Here is a 27,760-nt window from a genome sequence, read left to right as displayed (position 1 = left end):
ATTGGTGTTGACATGGTTTTGGTCAACGTAAATATGGTTCGTTTTGCTCCCGCTTCTCCATTTAAAAGACATCTTAGAAGTTGTCTGTCTTTTTAAAGTGAAATGATAACATTTTAAAAGAAAGAAAAGGGGTGGGACACCTGGGTGGCTCAGTGGGTTAAGCCTCTGCCTTCAGCTCAGGTCATGATCCCAGAGTTCTGGGATCGAGCCCCACATCAGGCTCTCTGCTTGGTGGGGATCCTGCTTCCTCCTCTCTCTCTGCCTGCCTCTCTGTCTACTTGTGATCTCCCTGTCAGATAAATAAATAAAATCTTTAAAAAAAAAAAGAAAGAAAGAAAGAAAAGGGGTGTTTATTAGATAAGACTTGTAGAAATTCTCCAGATAGCAGGCTCCAGGGGGACAGAGACCACAGTTACTTCTCTGTGTATTCCCCACAGCAGGTAGCATCGGGAACTTAATACAAGTGATCACAGATAGTTTTCACATGATTGAGTGATTCCCCGATTTCAATGAAATTAATTTTACCACTAATACCCCCAGCTTATTCAAAATCCATTTTACTTGCTGATTATAAAGTAATGTGACGGATTTCTTTCTGTTTCTAAATCACTTTGATTACTTTGCTATCTACCTGGATTTCTACTGATTTAATTAGCTTTTCCTCTGAGTTAGAACTCTTAGTTCTAAGAGTCAAATAGGTGTTTCCTAGATCATAGTGGAAAAGGAAAAGCAGCAAGGAAAAGAGCGGAAAACGCGCCCTGTATTGTCCCAGCAGCCCTCCTCGGATTTATTCATCTGACGTGGCCTAGTGTTTACTTTTGTTGTCGGTCTCGTTTTCCAACCACAGAACCATTCATATTACAGAATTGAAAAAGCGAAGATGTACAACGTTGCTGCATTTCTCATGCTTGCAACTTACAGTTTCTGCTTTGGGTTGTCCTTAGGCTGGAAGTGCTGTGGGTCTTAGACTGTGGAAAACCAGGAGCCAGAATTCAGATCCTACTCCAGACATAAATCAGTGTGCCTGGACTGATTTCTTAACTCTCTGGCTTGGTATTTAATTTCTATTTTTCAACTGAAAACAAAAATCAATATGTTGATACTGTGTGTAACATGTGATTGATGTGTTCACCATCATTGTAGACTTTGTATGAAGATAATTCTGTTCTCGAAGTATGTAATGAGTATGTGAAATTGGTTATTGCTTATTCTTAGAGACTTAAAATCTGAGTCAGGTTCTGCATAGGAATTCTGATCTGAATGTGTTTCAGTATCCTGGTTTCACGGAGTATTTCTTACTAATCAGGAGGGAATAACTGAACTCTTTGATGGGTGTAAATAAAATCACCTGAATTGGTAGGTAGGTGATTGTATAGAATTTGGCGCATTTTTGCAAAATTGCTTATTTAATAAGCAGGAGGGCCTGGATTTTTATTTTGGTTAACTTTAAAGACTTTACTTACTTATTTATTTATTTGACAGAGAGATCACATGTAGGCAGAGAGGCAGGCAGAGAGAAGGGGAAGCAGGCTCCCTGCTGGGCAGAGAGCCTGATGGGGGGCTCGATCCCAGGACTCTGAGATCATGACCTGAGCCGAAGGCAGAGGCCTAACCCACTGAGCCACCCAGGCGCCCCTATTTTGGTTAACTTTAGAAACAAGTCCTTGACACATAAGGCTTGCTGTCTGCTTTACCTGTTTGGTTTTGACTTTTTCCTGCCAGGTGCCTGATGGCAAAGAGAGAGCAGACAGAGAGACGAGCTTGACGGAGGGCGGGGAATGCTAGTTTTCTTCAGTGACTCGGAGAGGTGCCCTGCAGTTGGATTTGTTAACGTGCTCTTGAGCACAAATGAAATTTCCAAGTTGGTGTCTATAGTTATTTCAGAGAGAAATCCAAAACTCCCTCATTCCGATCTAGAGCAGAGGCCTTAGCTCCTGGACTCAGTGGTTTTGATGTTCCTGGTCCAGGGGGGCATTGACTGCCGGGGAGGGTTACAGCCTCGGGCTGACCAAGTCATCACCTGTAGGACTGTCTCCCCACTTTCCAGATTTCTCCTCTGAAAACTAACTCTCTCTCCATGACTTGCCAGTGAAGAAACTCAGTAGTGTCTGGATAGAAAGGTCAGGGCTTGTCAGTGCACTTCCGTCTCTCGGCGCTCTGTGCCCCCTCCAGGGGCTCTGTGTTCCTTGTTTTTACAGATGCTGTTTTTATCAGATGAGTATGAACCCATAAATATACTTTAGTTTTCCTCATTTTTGGGCTTTATGATGAATTATATGTGGACTTTTCTACAACTTGCTTTTCTGCTCATTATTTTTGTGAGCTTTATGCGTGTGTGGCTGTGGTTCATTCGTCACTGCCGCTTCATGTTCCTCTCGAGGACACAGCACGGTTCGTCGGCCCGTTCCCCGGTTAATGATCTGTATCTCAGTGTGAAATTACTGGGTTGCCGGGTATGCAGAATTTCAGCCTTAAAAACGTAACGCCAAATTATTTTTAATGTCGTTACACCAATTTGCATCCTTCTCGGAAATGTGGTTCAGGGGGGAGTAAGTGAGTAGGAAGCCTTGCAGTTAAGGAAGGGGGCCGGACAGGACTACTAGTGTTACTACAGGTACTACCACTTACAAGATTTATTTTATACTCTGGATTATTCTTGTCGTAAACAGTTCACGGGTGGCATGATTTCTGAGTTGAAATCACTTACGGGACTGAGTGTCTTATATATAAATGCGTGGTTTACAGCTCAGGCCTTGGACTCCACAAATCCAGGTTTTCATCCTGTTGCTTAGTTTTATCATCTTAGGGGTGGGGGGAATCCCACTGATGCCCTTCTTTCTCAACACCTAATATTATCAGACTTCTTAATTTTTGCCAGTTTATTAGGTGGTAAGTAGTGTCTCATTGTGGTCTTAATTCGTGTGCCCGTGATTATTAATGAGGTTGAACTTCAGGTAAAACCACTGATAGAACATTTAGGAAGTGGGGAGCATCTGTTTTTAAGCAGGCCAGGCTCTGTAAGTAAGTGTATTTCGGCATCTGGCCTCCCCGTATATCAGACTGTCATTAAAATTTGATTCTCCTTCAAAATATTAATGCTCACAATTTTTTTTCCACTCTAGGTGTAAGTTACATAGGATTTTAAAGTGTAAATGTTTCACTATGTTTTATCTGTGACCTTGGTTTATTTTTCCCATCCAAGTCTATACTGTCTATTTTAACAAGCTTCAAAGTAGTATATTCTCATTAAAAGAAGTGCTCTTGTTACAAACAGAAGTCTTACGTTTGAAGAAGCAAGCCAGAGTACAGCTATTTCTAGTTTGAGTGAAAAAAGTAAAGAAGAAACTGGAATACGTTTACAGGTAAATATTATAGAGACCTTGTTTGTGATACTATTTATTTTATATTTTGGATAATTATTTTGTTACAGAGATTATAGATGTCATTTGATTTTCAAACGGATGTTACTGTTTGGACTGAGTGTCATGTGCGTAAGTTTCTGGTTTGAAGATTGGGCCTTGGAGTAGCAGACGGACTTGAGTTAATTCTGACTCAGCCACTTCGTTGTAAAATCTTGCACAAAATTACTTAACCTTTCCAACCTTGAGTTCCTTTCTCTGAAAGTTGGAAGGAAAACCACCTGTCTCAAAGGGTGAATTTATACCATGTGTTTTCTGCCACAGTAGCCTGTTCATTTTCTTTGTAGCATTTAACATTTATAGTCGAATTATTCATTTGTTTCCTTGTTTAGCGTATGTCACACCTCAGGGCAGATGGCTTCTTCTATAAATCTCTTATTGTCTGAATTTCTTTAGTCCGCTCATTCCTCTGAAATGACAGTTTGGTCTTTCGACTTTGCTTAAACCCCTGGTTGTCTCTCCTACTTTTGCTTGTAGCTTGCCTCCTGCTTCTGGAAGAAAACGGGACAGGGAGATGAAGTCCCACCATCAGACATGGAAATCTCCCTGCGTCTGCTCCAGCATAACGTTTCCTTTTGTTAGAGATACACCTTCCCCTTCCAGTCAAGACAGTCCTTCCTGCGCTTCGTTTCGTATGAACTCTTTCTCAGAGAATGTATTCTCTACTGTGCTGTGCTCCCTCTGAATGTGCCTAAACATCTTCACATGTTTATTAAAATCACTCCCCTTCAGGGGTGCCGGGCTGGCTCAGTCGCTAGAGCAGGAGCCTCTTGATCTCGGGTCTTGGGTTCACGCCCCATGTTGGGTGTGGAGCCTGTTTAAGAAAAAATAAAATCATTCCCCTTTAAGCGAACACAAAATCATTTCCCTCTATTTCATCCTTTCTGGCCTCCCTTCCGTAACGGCCGGCCGGACTTGGGGGGGGGACCTGTGTGTCGTTGCTGTCTCTCATTCTTCCCTTTCCAGGCTTCTGCCTGAAGCAGCACTTGCTAAACCCCCAAACCTCACGTGACTAGTCGGGGGGTCGCCTGCCCCCCAGCACCCTCCCTAATGTCCTAGGAACACATAGAACCCTCAGGCACGCCTTGTGTGACGTGTGCTCTCTCTACTGGCTGATCCCATTCTCCCTTCTCTTTTCCCTTTTTGCTTTTTTATAGTCTTACCCTCTTTTACTGAGTTTTTAAGTATTTTCTGTGTGTCAGGCCATGTACAGGGCTTGGGTACTGAATGAACAACAGCAAGGGCTCAATTTCATGTCCACGAATATCAACAGTTTAGTTAGAAGTGTAGAATTAGGCCCGTGTCAGTCAATTTGTATGTAGTATTTTCCAGAGCAAGCACGAGGCACTTAAAGTGCTTGACTGGTTTTCTGTGCAAAAGTTTCTAGCTCTTTCATTTTTCTCCTGTTTTCTTTTTCTTAAGCAGGCTCCACGTCCAGCATGGAGCCCAGTGCAGGACTTGAACTCATGACAGTGAGATCAAGACCTGAGCTGAGACCAAGAGTTGGATGCTTAACTGACTGAGCCACCCAGGCACCCTAGTTTTTTATTGTTTCCTGTTCTCATTTTTATTTTACTGAGAGGGTTTTAAACCAAATCAATTTTGTGCAAACTTAACAACAAAGATTTGAGTCAGTAAGCCACTTTTTTTATCCGTACCACATTTTACCAATTTTAACATGATGCAACTTTGAGGTTTTTGTTTTTCAGAGAAAAATTCATGACCTTTATTTTTACTACATTCAGGTTTTCAAGAGTCAGACTTTGCAGACATCATTATCCCCTGCACAGTTTTAGCAGTTGATAGGATTATTTGGTTTTGTTTTCATTTTTTTTGGGAGGGGGGTCTTTTGTGGATCCATACAAATTTTAGGATTGTTCTAGCTCTGTGAAAAATGCTGTAGTATTTTGACAAGGATTGCATATAACAGTTTTGTTTCAAGATTTTATTTTTGAGTAATCTCTACACCCATTGTGGGGCTCAAACTCACAACCCTGAGATCAAGAGTCGCATGCTCCTCTGACTAAGCCAACCAGGCACCCCATTTGTTTTTGTTTTTATGATTATTTTTGTATGCGTTAATAACCTGGTAGATTGGGATTGATTTCTTTTTTAATTCATGAAATTGTGAGCAGTTGTCTTCAGGGAGTCAGTCATTCTGTTCTTTGGGATCAGTTTGTTGTGTTGCTGGTTCAAAAGTTTATATTTCAGGGGTGCTGGGTGGCTGAGTTGGTTAAGCGACTGCCTGCGGCTCAGCTCATGATCCTGGAGTCCCAGGATCCCGTCTCGCATCGGGCTCCCAGCTCCATGGGGAGTCTGCTTCTCCCTCTGACCTTCTCCCCCTCACACTCTCACTCTCTCTCTCTCAAGTAAATAAAATCTTAAAAAAAACCCTTTATATTTCAGTATCACTGCCTTTTACTTTTGTAACAGAACATTTAGAGTTGGGAGTACACGTTGCTAATAGTAAAAGTTCCTCTTTGCTAAATTTATAAAGTGACATTTTTCCTTTTCCCATGTTGTTGCTGCCTTGTTTTTAGGACCTGCTCTTGGAAATCTACAGAAGTATAGGAGAGCCCGACAGTCTGTACGGCTGTGGCGGAGGGAAGGTCTTGCAGCCCCTCACTAGGTAAACCGCGTGTTTCCAGAGGATGCTGTTGTCATTCCGTCTGTGAAGGACTTCAGAGCACGGGGAGCTCAGAGGGGTTTTGCGAATCTCGTTACAGACTGCGCACATACGAGCACGAAGCGATGTGGGGGAAGGCCCTGGTGACCTATGACCTTGAGACGGCCATCTCCTCCTCAACCCGCCAGGCGGGCATAATTCAGGTGAGCTGCCGTCCGCCCCGGAGCGGCACCGCCGGCCTCGTGCCGAGCCGCCTTCGGTCCGGGCAGACGCGCGGGAGCCGAGACCGCGCCTGCTCGGCGGGCGTGGGCTGAAAACCCCGCGGGCCGCGCGCCGGAATCGGGCAGGTCACCGACCTCCGAGAGAGTGTGGATTTGGTGACCGTGGTCTTGCCACCTGACCGCGGAAGACATTTCCTCAGGGGCTCCCGTGCGCCACACGGGGGCTGTGTCTCCCGGAAACCGTTCCTCGGGGTCTGGGTCACTGCGCCACCGGCTGACGTCCCGTAGCGGTTCTTCCGTCACAGGGCGGAGGCTTGGGAGCGCCCTCTGCGCCTCTGGGATTGCGCAGGATTTTCACTGATGTGTTGTGAAAGCTACTTTTTGTGTTCGCTATTTTTCATTTCTCTAGTTCTGTTACCTTTGAGTACTGAGCATTTTTTTTTTTTTTTTTTTAAATACTCCCCTGCTCAGGCCTTGCAGAATTTGGGACTCCGCCACATTCTTTCCGTCTATTTGAAAGGACTAGATCGTGAGAATAAGGACGGGTGCGCGGAGCTCCAGGAACTCCACTACCAGGCAGCCTGGAGGAACATGCAGTGGGACCACGGCCTCGCCGTCAGGTGAGAGGAGCTCGGGTGCCGTGTGCTGCGCTTCTCGAGCTGTGTGCGGCGAGCCGTTGCTCGTGTCACGCTCAGTGGCACGGGGGTTGTGTGCTTTACGGCTGTGGACAGGCCTGCATGGCTCCGGCAGGACAGCAGGAGGCAGAGACTGTGCGGGGAGTGCATTTCAGCCTCTTCCTGGGGCACCTCCACTCCCGCCCCTGAGGTGGACGCTTGGAAATAGAAATCGAAAACGTATTTCTCGTGAGAGCGTCTGTCTGTCCATCCAAAGAAAACTACTGTCCTTTCCCTTCCCACGGCCTGGTGCAGACTCTTGGGTTAGCCAGCACTTCTGCGGGCTGGATGGTTCCCAGAAGACTGCTTACCTGTACTGAGAAAATGTTTCCTTCTCTAAAAATTGCTCACCCAGGAGCACAGGAAGATGCTGTTTATAACCTGCCTCATGATAGCACTGGTTTTTCCCACTGGAAAGCCAAACACCTAATTCAATAAAAGATTTCGCTTTTATCTAAAAAGTTTTATGGTGACATAAATGCTAAAAAAAATGAGATCATATGAATTACATGTTGAATTGTCTTCATTGAAAAAGATTTCATTAACTGAGGTGTTTTTCCACTTTTAAACTATTAGATTGCTGTGAAGTTAGAGAAACGCTTTCATATTTTTACAGCCTTTTACTGGCAGAGCGTATTCTCGCTGTCCTCGGTAAACCACCACGGACCGTTCTTCCGGTGGCCGGCGCGTTTCGGGCCTGTCGGCTTTCTCTGGGTGCTTCCTGCTGGCCAAGCTGTTCCCGCCTCAGGGCCTTACGTGCATCTTATTTTCCCCCCTGTCCCACGTGTATGGTGTCTTGTCATTCAGATTCTCATTTAACAGGGCCACATCTCACACCTGTGCTGACCACCTGTCCAGAGTAGCCACCCAGGCGTCCCAGTACCCAGTTTTAATTCACCACATGTCTCTCGTCACTGTCCAGTATTTTTTCACTTATCGTCCATCTTCTCCAGACCACAGCATAAACTCCATGAGAATGATGACCGTATGTCACTTGTCCACTCGTGGATACCTTGCCTCTGGAACGTGGTGCCAAGCGCCTGGCACACAGTTGGTGTTCACGGAGTCAGTGCATGAGAATGTAGCATAGTTAGAACCAGCCAAAATAGCTGAGAAATTACTCTTTTCTGCTTGAATAATTTAAATGATCTATAAAATTCTTTGTATTTCTAGCCAGAATTCCTAGAAATGCATTTTTTTTAAGTGGAAAAGTCTTAATCTTAGTTGTCAGATTTTTTTTAAGTGAACTATTTATACATGTGTATTTTAGGATTCTTTGTTTATAATTACATTTTTTTCCTTTTATGTTTTAATTATCTCACAGCAAAGGACTAGAAGGACCCAGTTACCACGAATCACTATACAATGCTCTGCAGTCTCTGAGAGATAGAGAATTCTCCACATTTTATGAAAGTCTCAGATATGCCAGGTATTACAAAATGAGTTACTGTATTTTAACGTTTAATGTCATGGCTTCTTTTCTGAAAACTTGATGAATAATTTCAGTGTGAGGATTTGCACTGGTGAAGGGATAAAGGACTTGGTGGCTTTGGTCTGATTGTTTCTTTGTCATTCTCATACTCCTCTCGGAAACCAAATTCCCTGTGTAATAAATTGTGCCAGTCAGCACTGACCTCGAGCAGTGTGGACAGGGGAGGCGAAATCCTGTGACTAACAACTTCTTAGCTCCCGTAAGTCTGAGAAATAAGCACTCAGATGTTTTCTCTTCTGCAAGAAGGTTTTTGTAGGAACTCTGGGTGTGCCTCTCTTAATAGTTGTCTTCCATATCTTACAAAGGGGTTCTCTGTGTTTCAAATGTTTTATATTAGAGATTTCTTTTATGCTTATTTGTCAAATAGATATATAGTACTAATTGATCCTTTTTTTGTTTTAGATGTAGCAGCATGCTCATAGATTAGGTACTTAAATCAATTGTTACATTATTTTTTCATATATATATATAAAATACCTTTTTGTTTGTTCATATGGTTCAGATCTGTTCTTTCCTTTAAAAAATTAAAATTCCCTTTGGGACCAGGTCAGCTCTTTATGCAGACCCCTCAAGAACGTCTTGTTGATTCCCACCTCTCTGTCTGCTTCCTGGACCTCTGTGTCCTGATAGTTTTAATCTTGTCTCCTCCTCTAGTAGCTGTGTGGCATTTACCTCTTAGCATAGTGTTCTTTCTGTAAAGTAGGGACTCGCGGTCAGGACTTACCAGTACTTGGGCTTGTTATGAGGCACAGATGAGATCATGCCCAAGAAGGTACTTAAGTATAACAGACTAAACACATGTAACACACTGGTTTTTATTTAACAGTACTTAGTGACCTATTAAATCCTATATTTTACTACAGAAATACTTGCTACCATTTCATTGCTTATTATGTGCTAGTTATTTTGTTAGGCTCTTTCTGTACATGTTCTCTAAGCTTCAAAATAATTCTAAAAGTGGAAAAAACATAGGAACCCAGTAACATGGCCTGGGTTAGCAGCCAGGAGTGGAGATCTGGGGTGAACTCTTGGTCTGAGTGATGACTCTGTGCCCCCCTGCATTGTGCCGGTGGTACTTCCGAATATCAGGAGCACCTGGTCACCAGCAAAGCCAGTGAGAACTCTACGAGCAGATATGAGCTTCCATCTTTCTGAAAATTTCTTAGTGTCCCATGCGTCTTATGTTTTCTCCCTCCAGGGTGAAAGAAGTGGAAGAGCTGTGCAAGGGGGGCCTTGAGTCTGTGTACTCCCTCTACCCCACACTCAGCAGGCTGCAGGCCATCGGCGAGCTCGAGAACATCGGGGAGCTGTTCTCCAGGTATGTGGTTTGGACGAGTTCATAACGAACCCTCAAGCGCAGCTCTGCTGTTTTCTCTCTGCAGTGACTTCAAAACAAGGAAAGAGGCTGTCAGTAGGTTTGTTTCTTTTATCACGATATAAGTCAGTGAGCCTTGTGAGCTGTGTTTTTATTAAATAAGCATTTTGAAAAATATTTACTATAAAAATACAAGTTTTTGAAATTTAGCATCATTGTGCTTTCTTCTTCACAGCTTTTGCCTTCTTGTACCCCACATAAAGTTGGTTTTTTCCCTTTTTTTTTTTTTTTTTTTGCCAGAGTGCGTGGTACAGCATTCTGTTGTAGCCCTGTGTTGGATCAGTGTCGTTCTAGCTATCCTCTGCCATGCTGTCCTAGAAGCTTCCGAAAGCCGCTTTCATTTCCTAGTCCTCCCCTTGTCGTCTTCTTCCTGTCTCTGCTTCCTCTCAATTCCTGTCAGTGCAGGGGTCCTGAAGGATTGGACAATACTGCTTCATGTGGACTTTTCATGTAAACTAGTCATACAGTATGCGTTTTCTCTTCTTTAATAAATAATGTTTGCCAGGTGCCAGCATTTCTCTCTCTGAATTGTGATTTCTTTAACAACTATAATTATGCATAGAGTCATCCCCTGTGCATAGTTGGGCACAGTAGAAATTAATGGGTTCACTTGGTTTCCTTGCTGACATGTCTGCTTTTGCCACAGGGAGTGCTGAAGCAGGACTGGGGGTGTAGGCGTTGTGTGTGACAGGCCTGATGAATGTCTTCTCTTTTCAGAAGAATATATACTTAGAAGGGCTGCCTTTTCTGAGGTTGAAGAGTATTTTTAAGAAAATCATTAGAAATGTTCATCATCTGTAGCCCCCATGCTGACCGTCAGAGAGTTGATGCTTTTGGAGCTTTCGAAACTTCGGTCCTTTTGAACCATTATGAATCTCTAGTGTACTTAAAAGTAGGGGTTTTGTTTTCTTCCTTTTCTCTTGCTTACATGAATTCTGTGACTGTGCTCGCAGCTCAGGCACGGATAGGCAACCTTCCGAAGTGTACACTAAGTGGCGGAAACACTCCCAGCTCCTCAAAGACAGTGACTTCAGTTTTCAGGAGCCCATCATGGCTCTCCGCACGGTCATTTTGGAGATCCTCATGGAAAAGGAAATGGAGAATTCCCAGAGAGACTGTTTAAGGGATATTCTCACCAAGCACCTTGTAGAATTCTCCGTGCTAGCCCGAACTGTCAAGAACACTCAGGTAATAGGATTCAAAACCATGTTGTCTCACCCCATGACCTTTGCTTTTGAGACAGAAAATAGAAAGCACAAGTAAAACAGAAATGTCATTGAGAAACAGATTGCTATAAAAATACTGTTTAGCATAATTTCCCATTTTGGCATCAGACCTTCTCTGTGCCTGTTTCCTGGTTCTAAGATGATAAGATGTAGCTTACTACATCGATAATAGTTCATTGATTGTATATAGTATGCGTATACACACATATATGTACGTACATATGTTTGTATGTTTATACGTACTTAAGAGAAAAACAGGCTGACGTGGGGCTGGAGGAAGCAGGTGGAGATGTGCTTGAGCCGGTCCTGACAGATGGTCGTCAGTGAGTGGCGGTTACCGCTCTCCTGATTATTACTCGTGCTCGTAGTAGTAATAGTAAAAGTAGTAATTCTTGTCTGTTCTTTTCATTTCAGCTCCCTGAAAGGGCAATATTTCAAATTAAACAATATAATCCAGCTCGTTGTGGAGTCTCTGAGTGGCAACTGGAGGAAGCGCAAGTATTTTGGGCAAAAAAGGAGCAGAGCCTTGCCCTGAGTATTCTCAAGCAGATGATCAAGAAGCTGGATGCCAGCTGTGCAGAGGTTCACTTTTTTTATTGCTGAATGAATTCCTGTTATAAAAGAGTGTCTGTGCTTTTAAATATTTTTACTAAATCCACTGTGATGTTAGTGGTCCATGAACAAGAAACTTACTGTAAAAAGGAGCCTGGAAAATTAGTATTTGTAAAAGTCTAGAAAATACTCGTTTTTTTTCTATTTGCAGGAATTCTGCCAGTCCATCCTGTGGTAGATTCGTTTGATTTATCCCAATGTTAAACTGTTTTTATTTATTTTTAACTTTATGTGGAGTCGGAGAAGGGTGCGTAGGAAACAAACATGAAAGAGCTACTATCAGTTTGAAACGAATAGGACGTGAGAACAAAAGTTAAAAGAGGAGCAAGTTGGAATGATTGTCAGTCCGCCTACTGGGGAAATACAATGGCTCATAATTTCTATAACTTGTCAGTCCACGTGCTTAGGAAATACAATGGCTGATAGTTTCCTACTACTGGCTACTGAAAACTCATTAGCTTCTGGAGCTCTCCCTCACCGGTGGTGTTGCACTCAGCGGATTAGGACAATGACAGGACTCATTTCACAGGGTTCTTGAGCCTTGAACCCCTGGAAATGAAACGTAGCCTTTGTAGAGTGCCTGGTGTATACAAGTGTTCAGTCATCATGAGTTACTTCAATAGTAGCAATAATAATAAATAGTAGGAGAAGACTATTTCATAAAACCAACCTATTTGTCATTATTAAAATCATCGTATGGTGAAAGCAGATGAGGAAAAATATTTTTATCCTGCTTTTTCACCTACATGGAAGATATTTTCGTATATTGTGGTGGTGAATTGCATTTTAAGATTTTGCTTTTTGTATACAGAATGATCCCGACCTAAGACTTATATATGCAGAATGTCTGAGGGTTTGTGGCACCTGGTTAGCGGAAACTTGCCTGGAGAACCCTGCAGTCATCATGCAGACCTACCTAGAGAAGGTAAGCTTTCCTAGCAGCCCTGGAGAGCTGTTCAGTATGAATACACTTGATCTTTTCATCAAGGCCTTCATTTTTTAGATATATAGCTGTTGTAGCTCTGTGTAGTTTTTAAAGCAGAATGAAGTACAGTACTAAAAAAGGACACTGTCTGTCTTCCCTCTGCCCCCCACCTCCTGCTACTCTCTCAGCCAGCTGTTTCTGATCATTTCTCATTTATCTACAAAAAGAGCTGATTAAGGAATATCCACGGCAGTCTTTATTCCTTTGTAATCTCAGCCGCCCTCCAAGTAGGACTTGTACTTCTGTAGTCCATCCCCTTTCAGCCTTCCTGAATTGCTCCTTAATTCCTTTCCTTTAATTAATTTTGGAAATAGCTAATGTAGCATGGAAATCATTATATGACTGTCTTTAAATTTTATGGAGCCCTGTGTTTTTGTACAGTTCTTTAGAATATTAGCTGTTTGGGTTATTTCTGGACCATCAAGGCTATTTGAAAATTTAAAATAGTATACTTCATATATTTTAGCATACATACATATATATAGATAGATAGATAGATAAATTGAATTTAGTGCAGTATTTCTTTGATTTGAGTCTTTGGATGCATTTAGTATCTCTGTAATATAAATGGATTGTGTTTTCTTCAAGGCAGTGGAAGTTGCTAGAAATTACGACGGAGAAAGCAGTGATGAGCTTAGAAATGGAAAGATGAAAGCATTTCTCTCATTGGCACGGTTCTCGGACACTCAGTACCAGAGAATTGAAAACTACATGAAATCATCAGAGTTTGAAAACAAGCAGGCTCTTCTGAAAAGGGCCAAAGAGGAAGTGGGCCTTCTTAGGGAACATAAAATCCAGACCAACAGGTAATGAGATGTCCACCAGTGAAAGTGATAAGATAGAGAGAGGTACAGAACCAGAGCGTGAATTCATGGTGTGTGATTCTAGACATCGTAGAGTATAGGGCTTTTTGTTTTGTTGGTATCATAGTTACAAAGAGATAGGTGTTCAATTTAAATACAGAAGAGTTGTCTCTTCCGATATAGTCAAACCCTTCTTCAGACCTGCCTTTGTCTGGTATATGATAGGGAAAGTAGAGAAGAGAGTTAAGTAGGCATCTCAGGTAGGGTCCATTTGTCCCCAGTTGCCTAGAATGGCTTTTGAATTGCACAGACTTACTTCCGGATATTAAAAGTAAGTTTGTTCCCTTAGTAGTTTTAGAATTTTGATTTTTCTCCGGAGATGGATACCTGACTGTTCATTTGTGTTGTATTTCTTGTATGACTTTGTAGTTCTGTACCATTTGACGGGTTTTGTGTTTTCTTTTAATTATCCAATGCAAGATACACAGTAAAGGTCCAGCGGGAGCTGGAGCTGGATGAGTGCGCGCTCCGTGCCCTGAAAGAGGACCGTAAGCGCTTCTTATGTAAAGCAGTTGAAAATTACATCAGTTGCTTACTGAGTGGAGAAGGACATGATATGTGGATATTCCGTCTTTGTTCTCTCTGGCTTGAAAATTCCGGAGTTTCTGAAGTCAATGGCATGATGAAGGCAAGTCTTCTCTTTTAAACCCAGTATTCTAGCCTGTGTTTCACAAGCTTAGACATAAGCCCACCAGTGTCAGAGATTTCGTATATTCTTTGTATCCCTGGTATTTGGTTTGATGCTCTACTCATAGGTACTCGTTGAGCTCCAGTGATGCAGGTTTCTGCAGAGATGAGAGCATCTAGTTCATTCTTTGCCTATTCCTTCTCAGTTACTGCTGGGAAGTGCCAGGATGCCAGACTGGGAGATCTGGAACGCAGTTAAAGATGATGTGACCACAGGCAGGTTTTTCCTCCTGCTTTATCTTTTCTGAGATTTTTTAAGTGAATTACTTTTGTAAATGAAAAATAAAGTTTAAGGAAAACATTAAGGCAGTAGTATTTCATAAGTTTTCATCTAAAAACTTTAGATTTTATTGAGGATACCTAATATTGAAGTTATGCTTACCAGATCTACATTGGCAACCAACTTGAAGCTTACAAGTAAAATGTTTCTCCTGGATGAAAAGAATGATAAGACTCTTAATAGATACAAGCGGTCTCTGCTGCTAGTGCTCATTAAATCCTGTTAGTCTTAGTGTACAGGGCACACGTTCCTCCATTGTATCACACACCGACTTCCCTGTAGTCAAGATCACAACAGCCCTCAGATCCACATTTCTCTTCCTTAGATTCACTGGAATGAAATCATTGCAAGTGTTCTAGTTCTGAATACAATTTAATTTAGGATCACATATTGTGTCTTACTAGTGAATCAGTCTAGAATACCTATCAGGAAGACTAAGATGAATGTCAAGGGAAAAATGTAATTAGTGAAGTTTTATTAACAACAAGAAGATGCTTGTGCTAGAAGCATTATTTTAGAAAAATTTACTTGCTTAGATGCGAGACTTTTTAAAATGCATGTTTCTTAAGGCTTTTTTTTTTTTTTTTTTTTTTTTTAATGGTAGACCGATGGAATGAAGATTCCATCATACAAATTTTTGCCTCTTATGTACCAGTTGGCTGCTAGAATGGGGACCAAAATGATGGGGGGCCTTGGATTTCATGAAGTCCTTAATAATGTAAGTAAACCTGAAAATCAAAACACAGCTGCTTTTCTTTCATATTTTATATATTACTGTTCCACTCTAGGATATGAAAATACAGAAAGGTTCTAGTCATTCATATTTATTTTGCTGTAAAAGGGCAGGAATAAAAATTCCCTTTTGTCTCATCTCACTCCACGTTAAGTTACTCCGCTTCTCTGTCATTTCTCCCCGTTCCTGTCTCACACATGCACGCGCTCTACCCACGGTGGCATCTGGTGGAAAAGCACATGTCTGTAATGCTGACCAAAAGGAAAAATGTTACAGATTTTCTATTTTTGTTTGATTGGTTGGTTGCATAAGTAACAGTCCTTTGTTCTTTGACAGCTTATCTCTCGAATTTCAATGGATCACCCCCATCACACTTTGTTTATTATACTGGCCTTAGCAAATGCAAACAAGGATGAATTTTTGACCAAACCAGAGGCAGCAAGAAGGAACAGAATAATTAAAAACGCACCTAAACAAAGCTCTCCACTCGACGAGGTATTTGGATTAAACATATTTACCGTTTTGAATTGTAGTGTTCATACCTTCCCACAGCTCTCCTTTCTTAAGTCTCAGGGATTCTCTGGCCGTATTCGGTTTGTTATTGTGCCACCTAACACTGGCTCAGGATTCCTGAATATTCTCCGGGTGTAGTAGGTACCAGTACTTTTTTTCCTCACAGCATTGAGCAAAGAAAAAATAATTTCAAAATATACCCAACTCCTTTACTGTTGATATTCTACCTTTGATGTATCTCATTCACAAGGTGACTCTCCTGTTTCTGAGCGAAGGTGGTCTTTCCAGTGTTTAGTGCATAAATTCTGCTTCTCCTTTTGTTGTAACGGAAAAATTGAAGCGTTGGGTATTTCTTTCTGTAATGTTTTTTTGTTTTTTCTTTTCCGAATAGGATCGAACCAAGGCTGCAAACAGAATAATACACACTATCCGAAGTAGGAGACCTCAGATGGTCAGAAGTGTTGAGGCGCTCTGTGATGCTTACATCATATTAGCGAACTTAGATGCCGCTCAGTGGAAGACTCAGAGAAGTAGGTGTTGGAAAGAATGACAGCTGCTTTTGTGCTGTTTTTCTCTGGATGGGTATACTAAGAACCGAGCCTAATACGTAATCTCCCTGATTTACCTACATAACGTTCATTACAGACATGAAGGTCCTTATGATTACAGTTCCCACATTGTCCAAAGCTGAATTTTTATCCAGTAGCTTCAGCAACCCCTAGTCCCTTACCATTTAATATCTTCTGTTACCTGGTAATAAGTGACTGTACTGAATTATTTGATTTCTCCAGGTCATCTCCTGGTACAAATACTTGTCACAGAGAATTAATTGCATAGACACAAATCCATTAAAATAACTGAATAACTGACAGTTTTCAGGGTCAGAGCTTTCTTAAAACGTTGTTTCTCACAGTGCCCTAGGTCTTAAAAACGAGAAGCCTTTACCACTTCCTCCATAAGTGTTAGAATGCCTTGTGTGTAATCTGTCACTCTTTTTACTGTCTCTGTTCAAATAATTATAAACTGCTGTGATATTTGGTTATGTGTATACATTGAAGTTTCTCTCCCCATATTTTAACAATTGTATTCCCTTTTCTGTTCAGAATCAGGTCTTTGCATTTAAGTTCTTCACACCTGAAAATAAGACTGAGAATTCTCATAGTATTCCTCTAAGCAAACAAAGCATATTAATCATCACATCCTTTGCTTGCATTTAATAGTAATATGGTGGGAGTACATTATCTGTGAGCCATGAAGGCTGTTGTGTAATTGTCTTAAGGCACTCAGCCGGGACGGTCAGCTGGGTTCTGGCCTAATTACTAATGCCAGGTACCTGCAGAGTCACGTGTAAGCCATGTCAGCCGTTGTCCTGCTCTGGCCCTGCACTACATCGTGTCCCAAGCCCTAGGTCTTCATTTCTGGATCAGGGCCAGAACCGCAGATTAGCCACAGGTTGGGGTCTGTGGCATCTGCTGAATTCTTCTGCTTTACCTTCAGAGCTGTTCCTCAGTGCCTTTTGTCACCAAAACCTCTTTATTTTAAATACAGAAGGCATAAATATCCCAGCAGACCAGCCAATTACTAAACTGAAGAATTTAGAAGACGTTGTTGTTCCAACTATGGAAATTAAGGTAATTTACTATTAACTGTCTTGATTTTTTTATTGAACTAAATTCTTCTCCATTAGGTTAACTATTTGACATCAAAGTGGTTAAGATTGGGACTTTCATGTTTCATCCTATAGTTTCTTTACAGACTCCCTTTACCTAAGCCTGAAAATACTCAAAGGATTCTCCTGCTTTCTTTTCTTTTGCCTTCAGTTTTACACCTTCCATCTTCCTTGTGAAGAAGGTTTGTAGACTGTTACCTTCAGTGGCCAAAAGAAGAAAATGTTCTATGTGCTTTTGCCAAGATTAATTTTTAACTTGGCAAGAAAGTCCCTAAATGCTTTATATTTTAAAAAGTCTCTGTGTTAGAATGTATTGACTATCATGTATTATGCTATTAAGTAATACAGTACATGTTACAGTATTAAATTAACTGTAATATGCATGATACTTCAGCTACCTTGTGCTGATCTTTTATTGCTAGAAATACCAAGTTGGCAGTGATGTATGTAATAACAGAGGTGATAGTTTAGTAATGGACCATTAAGTACAGAGAACACATGGATGGTGACCAGAGGGGAGGTGGGTGGGGGATGGGGATGAAGGAGGGCACTTGTCTCGTGAGCACCGGGTAACGTACGCACGTGCTAAATCCGTATCTTGTGCACCTGAAACTAACAATAATAACTCTAATTAACTGGAATTAAAATAAAAACAAAAATTTTTAAAGAAGGATCATTTGACTACATTCTTAGTATATGTAGTTATTTGATTTGAAAGGTAGGTAGCTGAGTATTTCCTGAAAATGCCACAGTTAGCAGCATTTCAACCTACAATACCACTCTCCATACTTCCCTAAAAATTTACCTTACTATGTTGTGAGACTTTACTGTTTCTCAGAGGACTTAACCTTGACAAAGTCCGCCGTGAGACCTGAGAGCAGGTCGAATCTTCAGTAGCTTTTTAGCAACACTCTTGTAACACTGTGCGCCCCAGGGTTAGAGATGCCTAGAAAGGTGACTTGTGTGACTTCCCAGCCTTTCCGGTGTTGAATTGTTTCTTTCATTTAAACAGGAAGCAGATTACCACTTGAGCTCTTAACCCACAGCATGTTGTCGTTCATTCCTCTGATTCGTATTTAAATTGTCATTTATAATTCATTCTCCTTTAAAAGCACTTAGTTGACCTGACCTGTTCTTTCATTTATATGCTTCATTAGGTGGACCCCACCGGAGAATACAGAAACCTGGTGACTATAGAGTCATTTAAAGCAGAATTTCGTTTAGCAGGAGGTTTAAATTTACCTAAAATAATAGACTGTCTGGGCTCCGATGGCAAGGAAAGGAGACAGCTCGTCAAGGTGAGACTCCCCTCCGGTCGTGCGGTCCATAGTGGCGTAGTGACAAAAGTCAGAACTGCAGTTGACGTTTACTTCCTGCTTCGCGTCCTTATTTTTCTTCTCAGAAATTGCAAGTGAGTAAAACTTACACAATATAAATAAACATTATTTTCTGGAAGCTGATTGCTTTTCCTAAATTTCGTGTGTCTCTGGAAGGTCAGCATTATAACAGCTGACTGAAGTAAAAGAACACTTTGGACATGTACAGATAGAATGAGGTTAACAGTCCGCTTGCTTGTTGTGGAAAAACCGTTTAGGTGACTTGCTTCTTTTCTTGAAGAGTTCAAGTTGAAGAGATCCTGAGTGTGGCACTGTGCCAGCAGCTAGTAAATCTATCCGGAAGGGGCTGGCATTCCTCCCTCAGTCTGCTCCCAAGTTCTCCGGGCCATGCTGGGAGGTCATGGAGGGGGACAGTGCCTCACGCCCTCCAGTGGAGGAGTCGCAGGTAGCCTGATTCCAGAAGCAGCGAGGGGGAACGTTTTTCTAAACTGGTCTGCCTCCCTAGTGTTAGAGCTTACTCTCAATGAAAGACTAGCATTAGGTCCTAGTCATTTAAGAGACTGTGAAGAGGAGGATGGGTGCCCATGTAGATTTGAGCGCCTTCTCACTGTCCTCGGGTGGCTCTCTGTGTGATTTGATCATAAAATGGACTGTGCCCAGTTGTTCGTGCTCTGATTACTCTGAAGGGCCGTGACGACCTGAGACAGGATGCGGTCATGCAGCAGGTTTTCCAGATGTGTAACACCTTACTGCAGAGGAACACTGAGACCCGGAAGAGGAAACTGACCATCTGCACATACAAGGTGACCGCTTCACGCTGCTGCCCCTTCATCAAGAGCCTAGAAAAGATGCCATTACCCCGAAAGGGCTCAGCCAGTGTTTTCTGTGAGAGTAAACATTTTAGACTCTGTGGGCTACGCAAGGGCTCCGTGGCGCGGTCACTGGAAGAACACGCGCTGCGGCTGGTGGCTCGGGAGTCTCGGTCCTTTTGCCTTTCGGCCGTCTTCCATGATGGTCATGAAGCCCTGCTTTTCCCTTAAGTTAGCTGAAAAAGAAGTCTTTTGTCAGGTCACATACAGCATTTGGAAGGGCTGGTTCCGGACACGATGAGTGCGCTCTGTAGAGGTCTAAGAGCGGTCTCAGGCTCAGCGAGTTTAAAGTGGAACTCTCGGTGGCTGCCCGCGCCCCCAGAACGACCGCTCTTCACAGACCGGCGAATGGCACAGCCTTCACCCAGTCGCTCGGTCCGAAGTCAGGAGGCGGTCTTGTCTTCTCCTTTTTATTACTACTGGAAATTTAAACATACATAATATAAAAGTACATGGAATAATGTAATGAACTCCCTTGTACTAGCACCCGGTTTCAGTCGTGATCAGCTCAGGATAATTTGTTTCATTTCTACTTCCACCTACTTCCTTCCCTTCCATATTATTTTGAAACAAAATGTCCTGTCATTTCATCTGTAAACATTTATTTCAGTGTGTAGTTATAGAACATGTTTTTTAAAAAAACAGAACCACAATACTGTCATCACTCCTAAAAGAGCAGTAATTCCTACGTATCATGTAGAAATATCAGCATCATTTTAAACTCCTCTCTCCCTCTCTCTCCCTCTCTCTCTCTGTCTCTCTCTGTCTCTGCCTCCCTCAGATCTCACACCTGTCCCACTAGCAAGTCCTTACCAGCCTCCTTTCCCTCGAGTCCCTGTTACTTTCTCCGCTGTTCCCACCCTGCAGTCACGTCTCTTCTGTCGAGTCTCGCCATCCCCTTCTTCCCTGGCCCCGCCAAAGCTCCTTTACTCACAGCAGCTGGGATGATCCATTTAAAAGAGTCTTGAGACAGAATAAATGTGTCCATTTCCTTTTCCGAACCCCAGATGAGTTCACTTACCCCCCGATGAAGTGCTTGGCTTCCGCTCGTCTCTTCGCAGCTTCATCTGCGCCCCCCCACCTCTCTGCCTGCGCCGGCTCCGTCTTCTCCCCTCGGCGCAGCGGCTCTGCCTGCTGTGGCTGAGATCTGCCCGTTTTGGGTCACATCAGGGCTTCCCTACTCCCCTCCCCTCGGCCTGGAATACTCGTCCCTCAGACCCTGTACGCCCTCCCGTACTGCATCCAGGTTTCTCTCCGTGTCACCTCTTCAGAGAGGCCCTCTCTGACCCTGCCTCTCTTAGTCACTTTTTAAAATGCCTCTTTTGTTCTGGTAAACACATAATAGACTCTCCACAAACACAGTTCATAAATTAGTGAAAGGCATTAGACACCAGACAGGTCAGCATGTATGAGTACATTAAAATAAAAAATTGATAGAATTAAAGATTCTATAAAGACAAGTGGCCAACTAAGAAAAATGACTTTAATAATAGTAACAAAGGATTGTTATAATATTAATAACAGTAAGGGATTAATAACAGTAAGGGATGTATAAATAGCTGTCACCAGCCGGTTGCAGAAAGGCCAACATGTCCGTAGGAAAATGGGTGTAGAACACAGCTCAGAAAGAAAACAGTAAATTTGACTCAGCCTTACTGGGCATCTGAAAATAGCAATCAAAGCCATAGTGAGATACTGTTGCCTGCCTCTCAGATCAGCACAGTACTGGGTGTAGAGACAGGCACAACCACTTTGGGTAGTTCTTTGGCGATATCTGGTTAACGAAACAGTAGACGCACATCCCCTGTGACCCAGGGGTTCAGTTCCCGGTGTGCATCTGTGCGGGTGTGGTGGTCTTACACGGTCTGTGGTTGCTGAAGCAGATGATCTAGGGTTACACGTACTGATGCAGCTAAGGGTAAAGTAGCGTTGGGTAAATATAAATTGCAGAAGCCTTCATGGAGTATAATACTCTTTTATTTAAAGCTTAGAACTATCTCTGTATCTATTGCTTTGAAATAAAAATATACCAAAAAATACATGAACATGAATGATAAGCAAGTTAGCAGTCTTCTTGCTGGTGGGGAAGGGCAGGAGGCCAGGGAGGGGTATGCAAGGGAGCTTCATCTCGTTGTAGCAAATGTGAGAAAATCTTAAGATTTCATAAAGCTGTTTAGTGGGTAAAAGGGTGTTTGTTTGTATCATTTTCTGTACTTTGTGTATGTTTATATATGTCATAATTTTTTATCTTTCTGGTAAAATTGCTAATTTTATGTTTAGGAATATATTTCCTCTTCGTGTAGCTAATAAGACTCTAAAACAAGAATACGTATACTTTTAATTATCAAAGTATATTAGTATTTTTTTTAAAGATCTTATTTATTTATTTGACAGAGGGCACAAGTAGGCAGTGCAGCAGGCAGGGAGAGGGAGGAGGAAGCAGGCTCCCCGCTGAACAGAGAGCCTGATGCGGGGCTCGATCCCAGGACCCTGAGAGCATGACCTGAGCCGAAGGCAGAGGTTTTAACCCACTGAGCCACCCAGGTGCCTTCAAGTATATTAGTGTTAAGGTTATATTCAGTATTTTCCAAAGTGAAATTCTTCAAATTGTTTGATATTAAAATATGAGGGGCGCCCAGGTGGCTCAGTCAGTTAAGCATCTGCCTTCCGCTCAGGTGACAATCCCAGGGTCCTGGGATCGAGTCCTGCATCAGGCTCCCTGCTCAGCAGGGAGCCTGCTTCTCCCTCTGCCTCTGACAAATAAATGAAACAAAATCTTAAAAAAAAAAAGTATGAGGAAAGCATACTGTGCTAAACGGTGTGAACTGTGACTTAGTCACAGATGCTGCTGAAAGACCTAGTCAACAGGACTGACCTTCGGAGTCACGGGGACTGAGAGCAGAGCAGGTCCTAGGAGTCTCAGCCGCAGGCTAGAACATCTGATTTTTGGAGTTTGAGCGTATTTTCCATTGCTTACCTCCAAGGAGTTCTGTCTCCTCTGGACACAGAATCAGGAATACACCCGAAAGAACTCTTTCCCACGGACTCTGGTGGTTGAGTGGCGGTCACCTGCTCTTCGGGACCCTTCCGATACTCAAAAGGCATCTCCTCTGTGATGCAGGTGGTTCCGCTGTCCCAGCGAAGCGGCGTCCTCGAGTGGTGCACGGGGACCGTCCCCATCGGCGAGTTCCTTGTGAACAACGAGAACGGTGCTCATAAGAGATACAGGCCGAAGGACTTGAGCGCCATTCACTGCCAGAAGAAGATGATGGTGAGTGACCCTCGCGAGGAGAAACAAGTGCGAGGTTGTGTGCAGCGTGTCGCAGCTGACCGCTCTCACGCGTCAGAGCACACGGTGTCTCACTGGCGTCAGGCGGTGATTCTAGGGAGAAGGCGGGCCGCCAGCACGAAGTGTGTGTGAGCAACACAGGAAGGTTTATAAGCTCTGTAAAGTGCCAGCCCTTGTCTGATGAGAGATTGAGCATCCAGTGGAATGCTACTTTGCTTCCAGTTTGGGGTAAGCTGATTCTTAACAAAACACTAACTAAAACCAAAAAACAGATAATTTTTATATAAAACTGATGGACCTTTTAAGACCTTGACCACATCACACTAGCCTCGTGGCCTGACGTTCATCCGGCCTGTCACAGTATTGACAGGATGTGTCCTTTCTCCGGACACTGCATTCACACTTCACAAATGTTAGGATTCATCATCCCTGTACTTACCCCACTTTAAAATGAGAGGAAGTTTGGAAATTTGACTTGCCCAGCCAGGCCAGGTCAAGGAGCTACTGGTGGAGCAAGGATTTGAATCTCGTCTGTCCAACCCTAAAATGCATTACTTTCCCTTTTACTGTGCTTTGTGATATGCAGTTTTGTTGTTTTTTTTTTTTTAAAGATTTTATTTATTTGGCAGAGAGAGTGATCACAAATAGGCAGAGAGGCAGGCAGAGAGAGAGGGGGAAGCAGGCTCCCTGCCGAGCAGAGAGCCCGATGCGGGGCTCGATCTCAGGACCCTGAGATCATGACCTGAGCTGAAGGCAGAGGCTTAACCCACTGAGCCACCCAGGTGCCCTGATATGCAGTTTTTTAACTGGGTGGCAGAGTGCCATCACGTTGTAATGGAAGGCGGTCCCGCGTACCATGCAGGCCCAGGGGAGGAAGTGCTTCGTTCTACTTGTGACCGGCAGGAGTGGAGTCAGATTTGGAAAGCTTCGTAGGGGAGTGGCCTTTGAGCTGAGTTGACTGACTGAGTGGGTTTTCTAAGCAGAAGGCACGCGCAGGCAAAGGGAAGGAGGCCTGGACAGGCAGATAGCTGAGGCCTAGGTTTTGAGAAGGAGATCAGTGAGACTAAAGCAGTGGTTGTTAGTCAAAAAACGGAGGGTTGCTTCATGAAATGCTAAGAACTTGGTACTTTATCTTGAAAGCAGTAGAGAACCCTCGAGAAGGACAGCAATACCAGATTTGCATTTTAGAGAAAGAACTCTGAGCCCCGTGGGCTACATTTTTGAGAAGCTGACTAGAGGCATGACACGGGGCTGTGAATGCAGACAAACAGCCGTAGGACTGGGGAGTAGGGGTGCGTACAGAAATAGTAGGGAGGCAGGACTGATAGGATTTGGTTACTGATTAGAAATGGGGTTGGGGAAAAAGTAATCAGTGGTGCCCAGTGTTTGGATGATGGGCTGGATGGAGGGGCTCCTACGGTGTAGAAGAGAGAAGTGGCTGAGGTTAGCCAAGGAGGAGAAGGGGAAGAAGTCATTGGGGCTTGGCAGTGACCCGGGTGAAGATGCTGAGCGGGCAGAGGGAGAGGCAGGGCAGGCCGGAGCGTCATGAAGACAGCTCGGCCAGAGACGCAGCAGGGGGCAGTGGGCACAGGGTGGGAGCGCGGCCCCCCGAGGTGGCTCGGCAGGCTCTGCCGCAGGGGAGTGCTACCTGCTGAGGAGACGCTGGAGGACAGATCTGAGGCCATTCTGGCTTCTCTTGTCTCCTCTTGCGCCCCGGGGGCCCTGTGACCTCAGACCATCTGGAGGTCTGGAGCCGGTTCTCCCTGTTCTGTGTTTCCTTCCGCATAGATAACAGAATCCTGCCAACGGGAACTGCATTAAAACAAACAACAGTCCCCGTTGGTGTGTCTCCTTCCAGGAACATTCACACTTGAGCCCTGAAGGGCTTATACCTCGTCACTGTCCCTGACCAGACTGCTCGCTGCTGGGTAGACACCACCTTGTTCATCCCTTTATTACCTCCACATCCGTGGAACTGTTTTCAATCTATAAACTCTCGTGGACGTTAAAGTAGTTAAATACAATATTGAGAAAATTTTATATTTGATCTTTTTAAAGGATGTACAAAAGAAGTCTTTTGAAGAGAAATATAAAACGTTCATGGATGTCTGCCAAAAATTTCAGCCGGTTTTCCGTTACTTCTGCATGGAAAAATTCCTCGACCCAGCAGTTTGGTTCGAGAAGCGACTGGCTTACACTCGCAGCGTGGCCACTTCCTCTATCGGTAAATGCTCCCGTCCGCCGCGTCGCCGGCCGCTTTCTCAGTCACAGGGTGACGGTGCTCAGGGAGCTTGTCAGCCAGGCCGCCCTCATCTTTCCACTGTCCTGCTTCTCCTTCACCCCGGTTCTCGGCTTGTAGCTGTCACTGTTCCGAGCTTTTGCAGGAAAGAATTCTCCTACTCTAGGGAGAGAAAAGACTGGCTCTTCTTTGTTCAGTAGTGAAGATGGTGTATTTTCAATCTTCCCTCAATAGATTATTTTCTGAGATTGCCTTTGGGAAATAATAAAACCCATGTTAACTATATTTAACTGTTGTTCTTTTGCACAGAATTCTGTTATCACTTAGTGACTGAATCTATTTTTTATTTTTTAAATTTCTTTTCAGTGTTCCAGAATTCATTGTTTATCCACCACACCCAGTGCTCCATGCAATCCGTGCCCTCCTTAATACCCACCACCAGACTCCCCCAACCCCCACCCCCACCCCCATCCCCTCCAAAACCCTCAGTTCCTCAGAGTCCACAGTCCGTATGGTTCATCTCCCGCTCCGATTTCCCTCCCTTCACCTCTCCATCTTCCCTGTTCTCCGTGTTATTCCTTATGCTCCACAAATAAGCGAACCTGTACTGAGTCTACTTACTGGAATTTTATGTTTGGATTAGAAATCATGATATATATTCAAATACGCAGTGCACACTACATATTTTGGCCTTGTTTTTTTTAATTAGTAAGAGACTGGAGTAGCTAGACGGGGCAGTTAGCAAAAGCCTAGAGTATGAAAACGAACGTTGAATACCAGGTATCTTCTAATCTATTGATTTTTAACTAATAACTAATAAAGACCATCCCTCCATCATTTAGGCAGGGCCATAGTTAGTGTATGTACCGACCAAGTTCTAGGTCATTACAGAACCCTCTTCTGGTCCACAGTGAGAATCACCGATCTGATTCAGTTTGTAAACAAGAAAGGAGACCCAGTTCACGACAGCGCCAGCCAGGCGCACGGACGCCCTCATGCTTTTTCATTAGGTCACAAGTGTTCGGGCATGCCATCATCTATCTTCAAAACAGAAATGCAGTTTTTCCTGGACATAAGCCTGGTGAAATGAATTAATGATTAATTTGTGTTACATTTAAAAGTATACTCAATAAAATACTTGAGGGCATATAATGCCTTGCTAAATAATGGGTCTCAACTTGAACCACACTAATTTTCAAGGGATGACTATTTTTAAATGTATGTTTTTTTAGCACATCATCTAGAATTTGTAAAATTCAGTATTAATGAAAACGGCTGACAAGATGTGACTTAACTCAAAGTGGCAAAGTTATGTGCATATTCTGCCTGAAGCAGGCTACATAGCCTACACTACTTAAAAGTCATGCTGTCAGTGGTGTCAGTAGAAAGTATGGATGAATGTGTTCTAGAAATAGATGATCCCAGTGATTTCAGGTTGGTTTGTTGGTTTTTTTTTCCCCAGTTGGTTACATACTTGGACTTGGTGATCGACACGTACAGAATATCTTGATCAATGAACAGTCTGCAGAACTTGTACATATAGATTTGGGTGAGTACAGAAGATCAGAAACGCATCTGTATTCTGTTTAGTAAATATTCAGTCATAGGACATGATTTATTTGCCCCCAGGATGCTACAAGTGTGAGGGAGACAGACCAAAGTAATAAATGTTTAAAAAAAAAAAAACGCATAAACACATGCTGGAGGGAATAGCTAACTCTGTTGAGATAATGAGTGGAACTTACTACAACAGGCAACATGTAAGCCAGGTCTTAGAAGAAAGGAAAGATAATCCAGAGAGGAGAGAGCAAATCCGAAACGGGGACTCGTGGGGACATAACCTGTAGGAGCGGTGAGGCGTCAGAGATGGCCGGAGTGAAGTTTGTGGGGAGTTGAGTAGCTGGGGGGGTAGCTTGGTATTAGACTGTAAAAAGCCAGGCTCAGGGTTTCAACTTTAACCTGTGAAGCAGGGGGCAGTAAATGAAGACTTACTGAAGGAGGATAGGATCCTGTTTAATTCCTGGAGAAATGATTTGGGGAGCAATGCCGGGAGTGCCAAGACATGTTCAGGGCTACCATCCTAGTTGAGACAATAGAGGATGAGGACTCGGATGAAAGCTGTGGAGGTCAGGAGCCGGACTGGGGCGTGTTTTTGCTGTAACCTGTAGCGGGGACATTAGATGTTGGCAACGATGGGAGAAGGGACACCAGGATAACTGACCTTTCTAGTGAAGGAACATGGCAGGTTTTGTGAAGAATGAGAAAGCAGGGAGTTCACTTTTGCATCTTGTTTTTAGGTATTGTTTTTAGGTATTTTTTTAAAATAACATTTAAATTTTTTAAGATTTTATTTATTAGATAGAGATCACAAGTAGGCAGAGAGGCAGACAGAGAGAAAGGGGGAAACAGGCTCCCCACTGAGCAGACAACCTGACGCGGGGCTAGATCCCAGGACCCTGAGATCATGACCTGAGCCGAAGGCAGAGGCTTAACCCACTGAGCCACCTAGGCACTCTGTTTTTAGGTATTAACAGGACTTCCAGGTGTAATGAGCGTTTAATACATAGAGAAAGCAAAGGGGTTGAGCATAATGAAAGAGCTGAGAACCTTCTGCTAGTAGATGTCATTTGAGGTCACTGGACTGGAGGAGG

General features: G+C 43.2%; 1 protein-coding gene across 1 annotated transcript in view; it reads left to right on the top strand.

Moving 5' to 3' along the window:
• The window catches only part of ATM (ATM serine/threonine kinase), a 127,344-nt gene that overhangs the window by 88,885 nt on the left and 10,699 nt on the right, over positions 1-27,760 (top strand). Inside the window, exons 42-61 of the mRNA XM_080816705.1 lie at positions 3,275-3,362; positions 5,960-6,048; positions 6,146-6,248; positions 6,738-6,886; positions 8,265-8,369; positions 9,631-9,750; positions 10,761-10,995; positions 11,448-11,615; positions 12,457-12,570; positions 13,219-13,436; positions 13,914-14,121; positions 15,065-15,178; positions 15,530-15,688; positions 16,098-16,236; positions 17,255-17,337; positions 18,533-18,673; positions 19,399-19,515; positions 22,703-22,852; positions 24,929-25,094; positions 26,572-26,658. Coding sequence (XP_080672831.1) covers positions 3,275-3,362; positions 5,960-6,048; positions 6,146-6,248; positions 6,738-6,886; positions 8,265-8,369; positions 9,631-9,750; positions 10,761-10,995; positions 11,448-11,615; positions 12,457-12,570; positions 13,219-13,436; positions 13,914-14,121; positions 15,065-15,178; positions 15,530-15,688; positions 16,098-16,236; positions 17,255-17,337; positions 18,533-18,673; positions 19,399-19,515; positions 22,703-22,852; positions 24,929-25,094; positions 26,572-26,658 — 2,753 coding nt within the window. The remainder of the gene's footprint in view (positions 1-3,274; positions 3,363-5,959; positions 6,049-6,145; positions 6,249-6,737; positions 6,887-8,264; positions 8,370-9,630; positions 9,751-10,760; positions 10,996-11,447; positions 11,616-12,456; positions 12,571-13,218; positions 13,437-13,913; positions 14,122-15,064; positions 15,179-15,529; positions 15,689-16,097; positions 16,237-17,254; positions 17,338-18,532; positions 18,674-19,398; positions 19,516-22,702; positions 22,853-24,928; positions 25,095-26,571; positions 26,659-27,760) is intronic.

The sequence above is a fragment of the Martes martes genome (assembly GCF_963455335.1).
Source record: "Martes martes genome assembly, chromosome: 10".
Classification (NCBI taxonomy): Eukaryota; Metazoa; Chordata; class Mammalia; order Carnivora; family Mustelidae; genus Martes; species Martes martes.
Note: the sequence above shows the minus strand (reverse complement) of the source record. Positions and strands in the feature narration are given on the sequence as shown.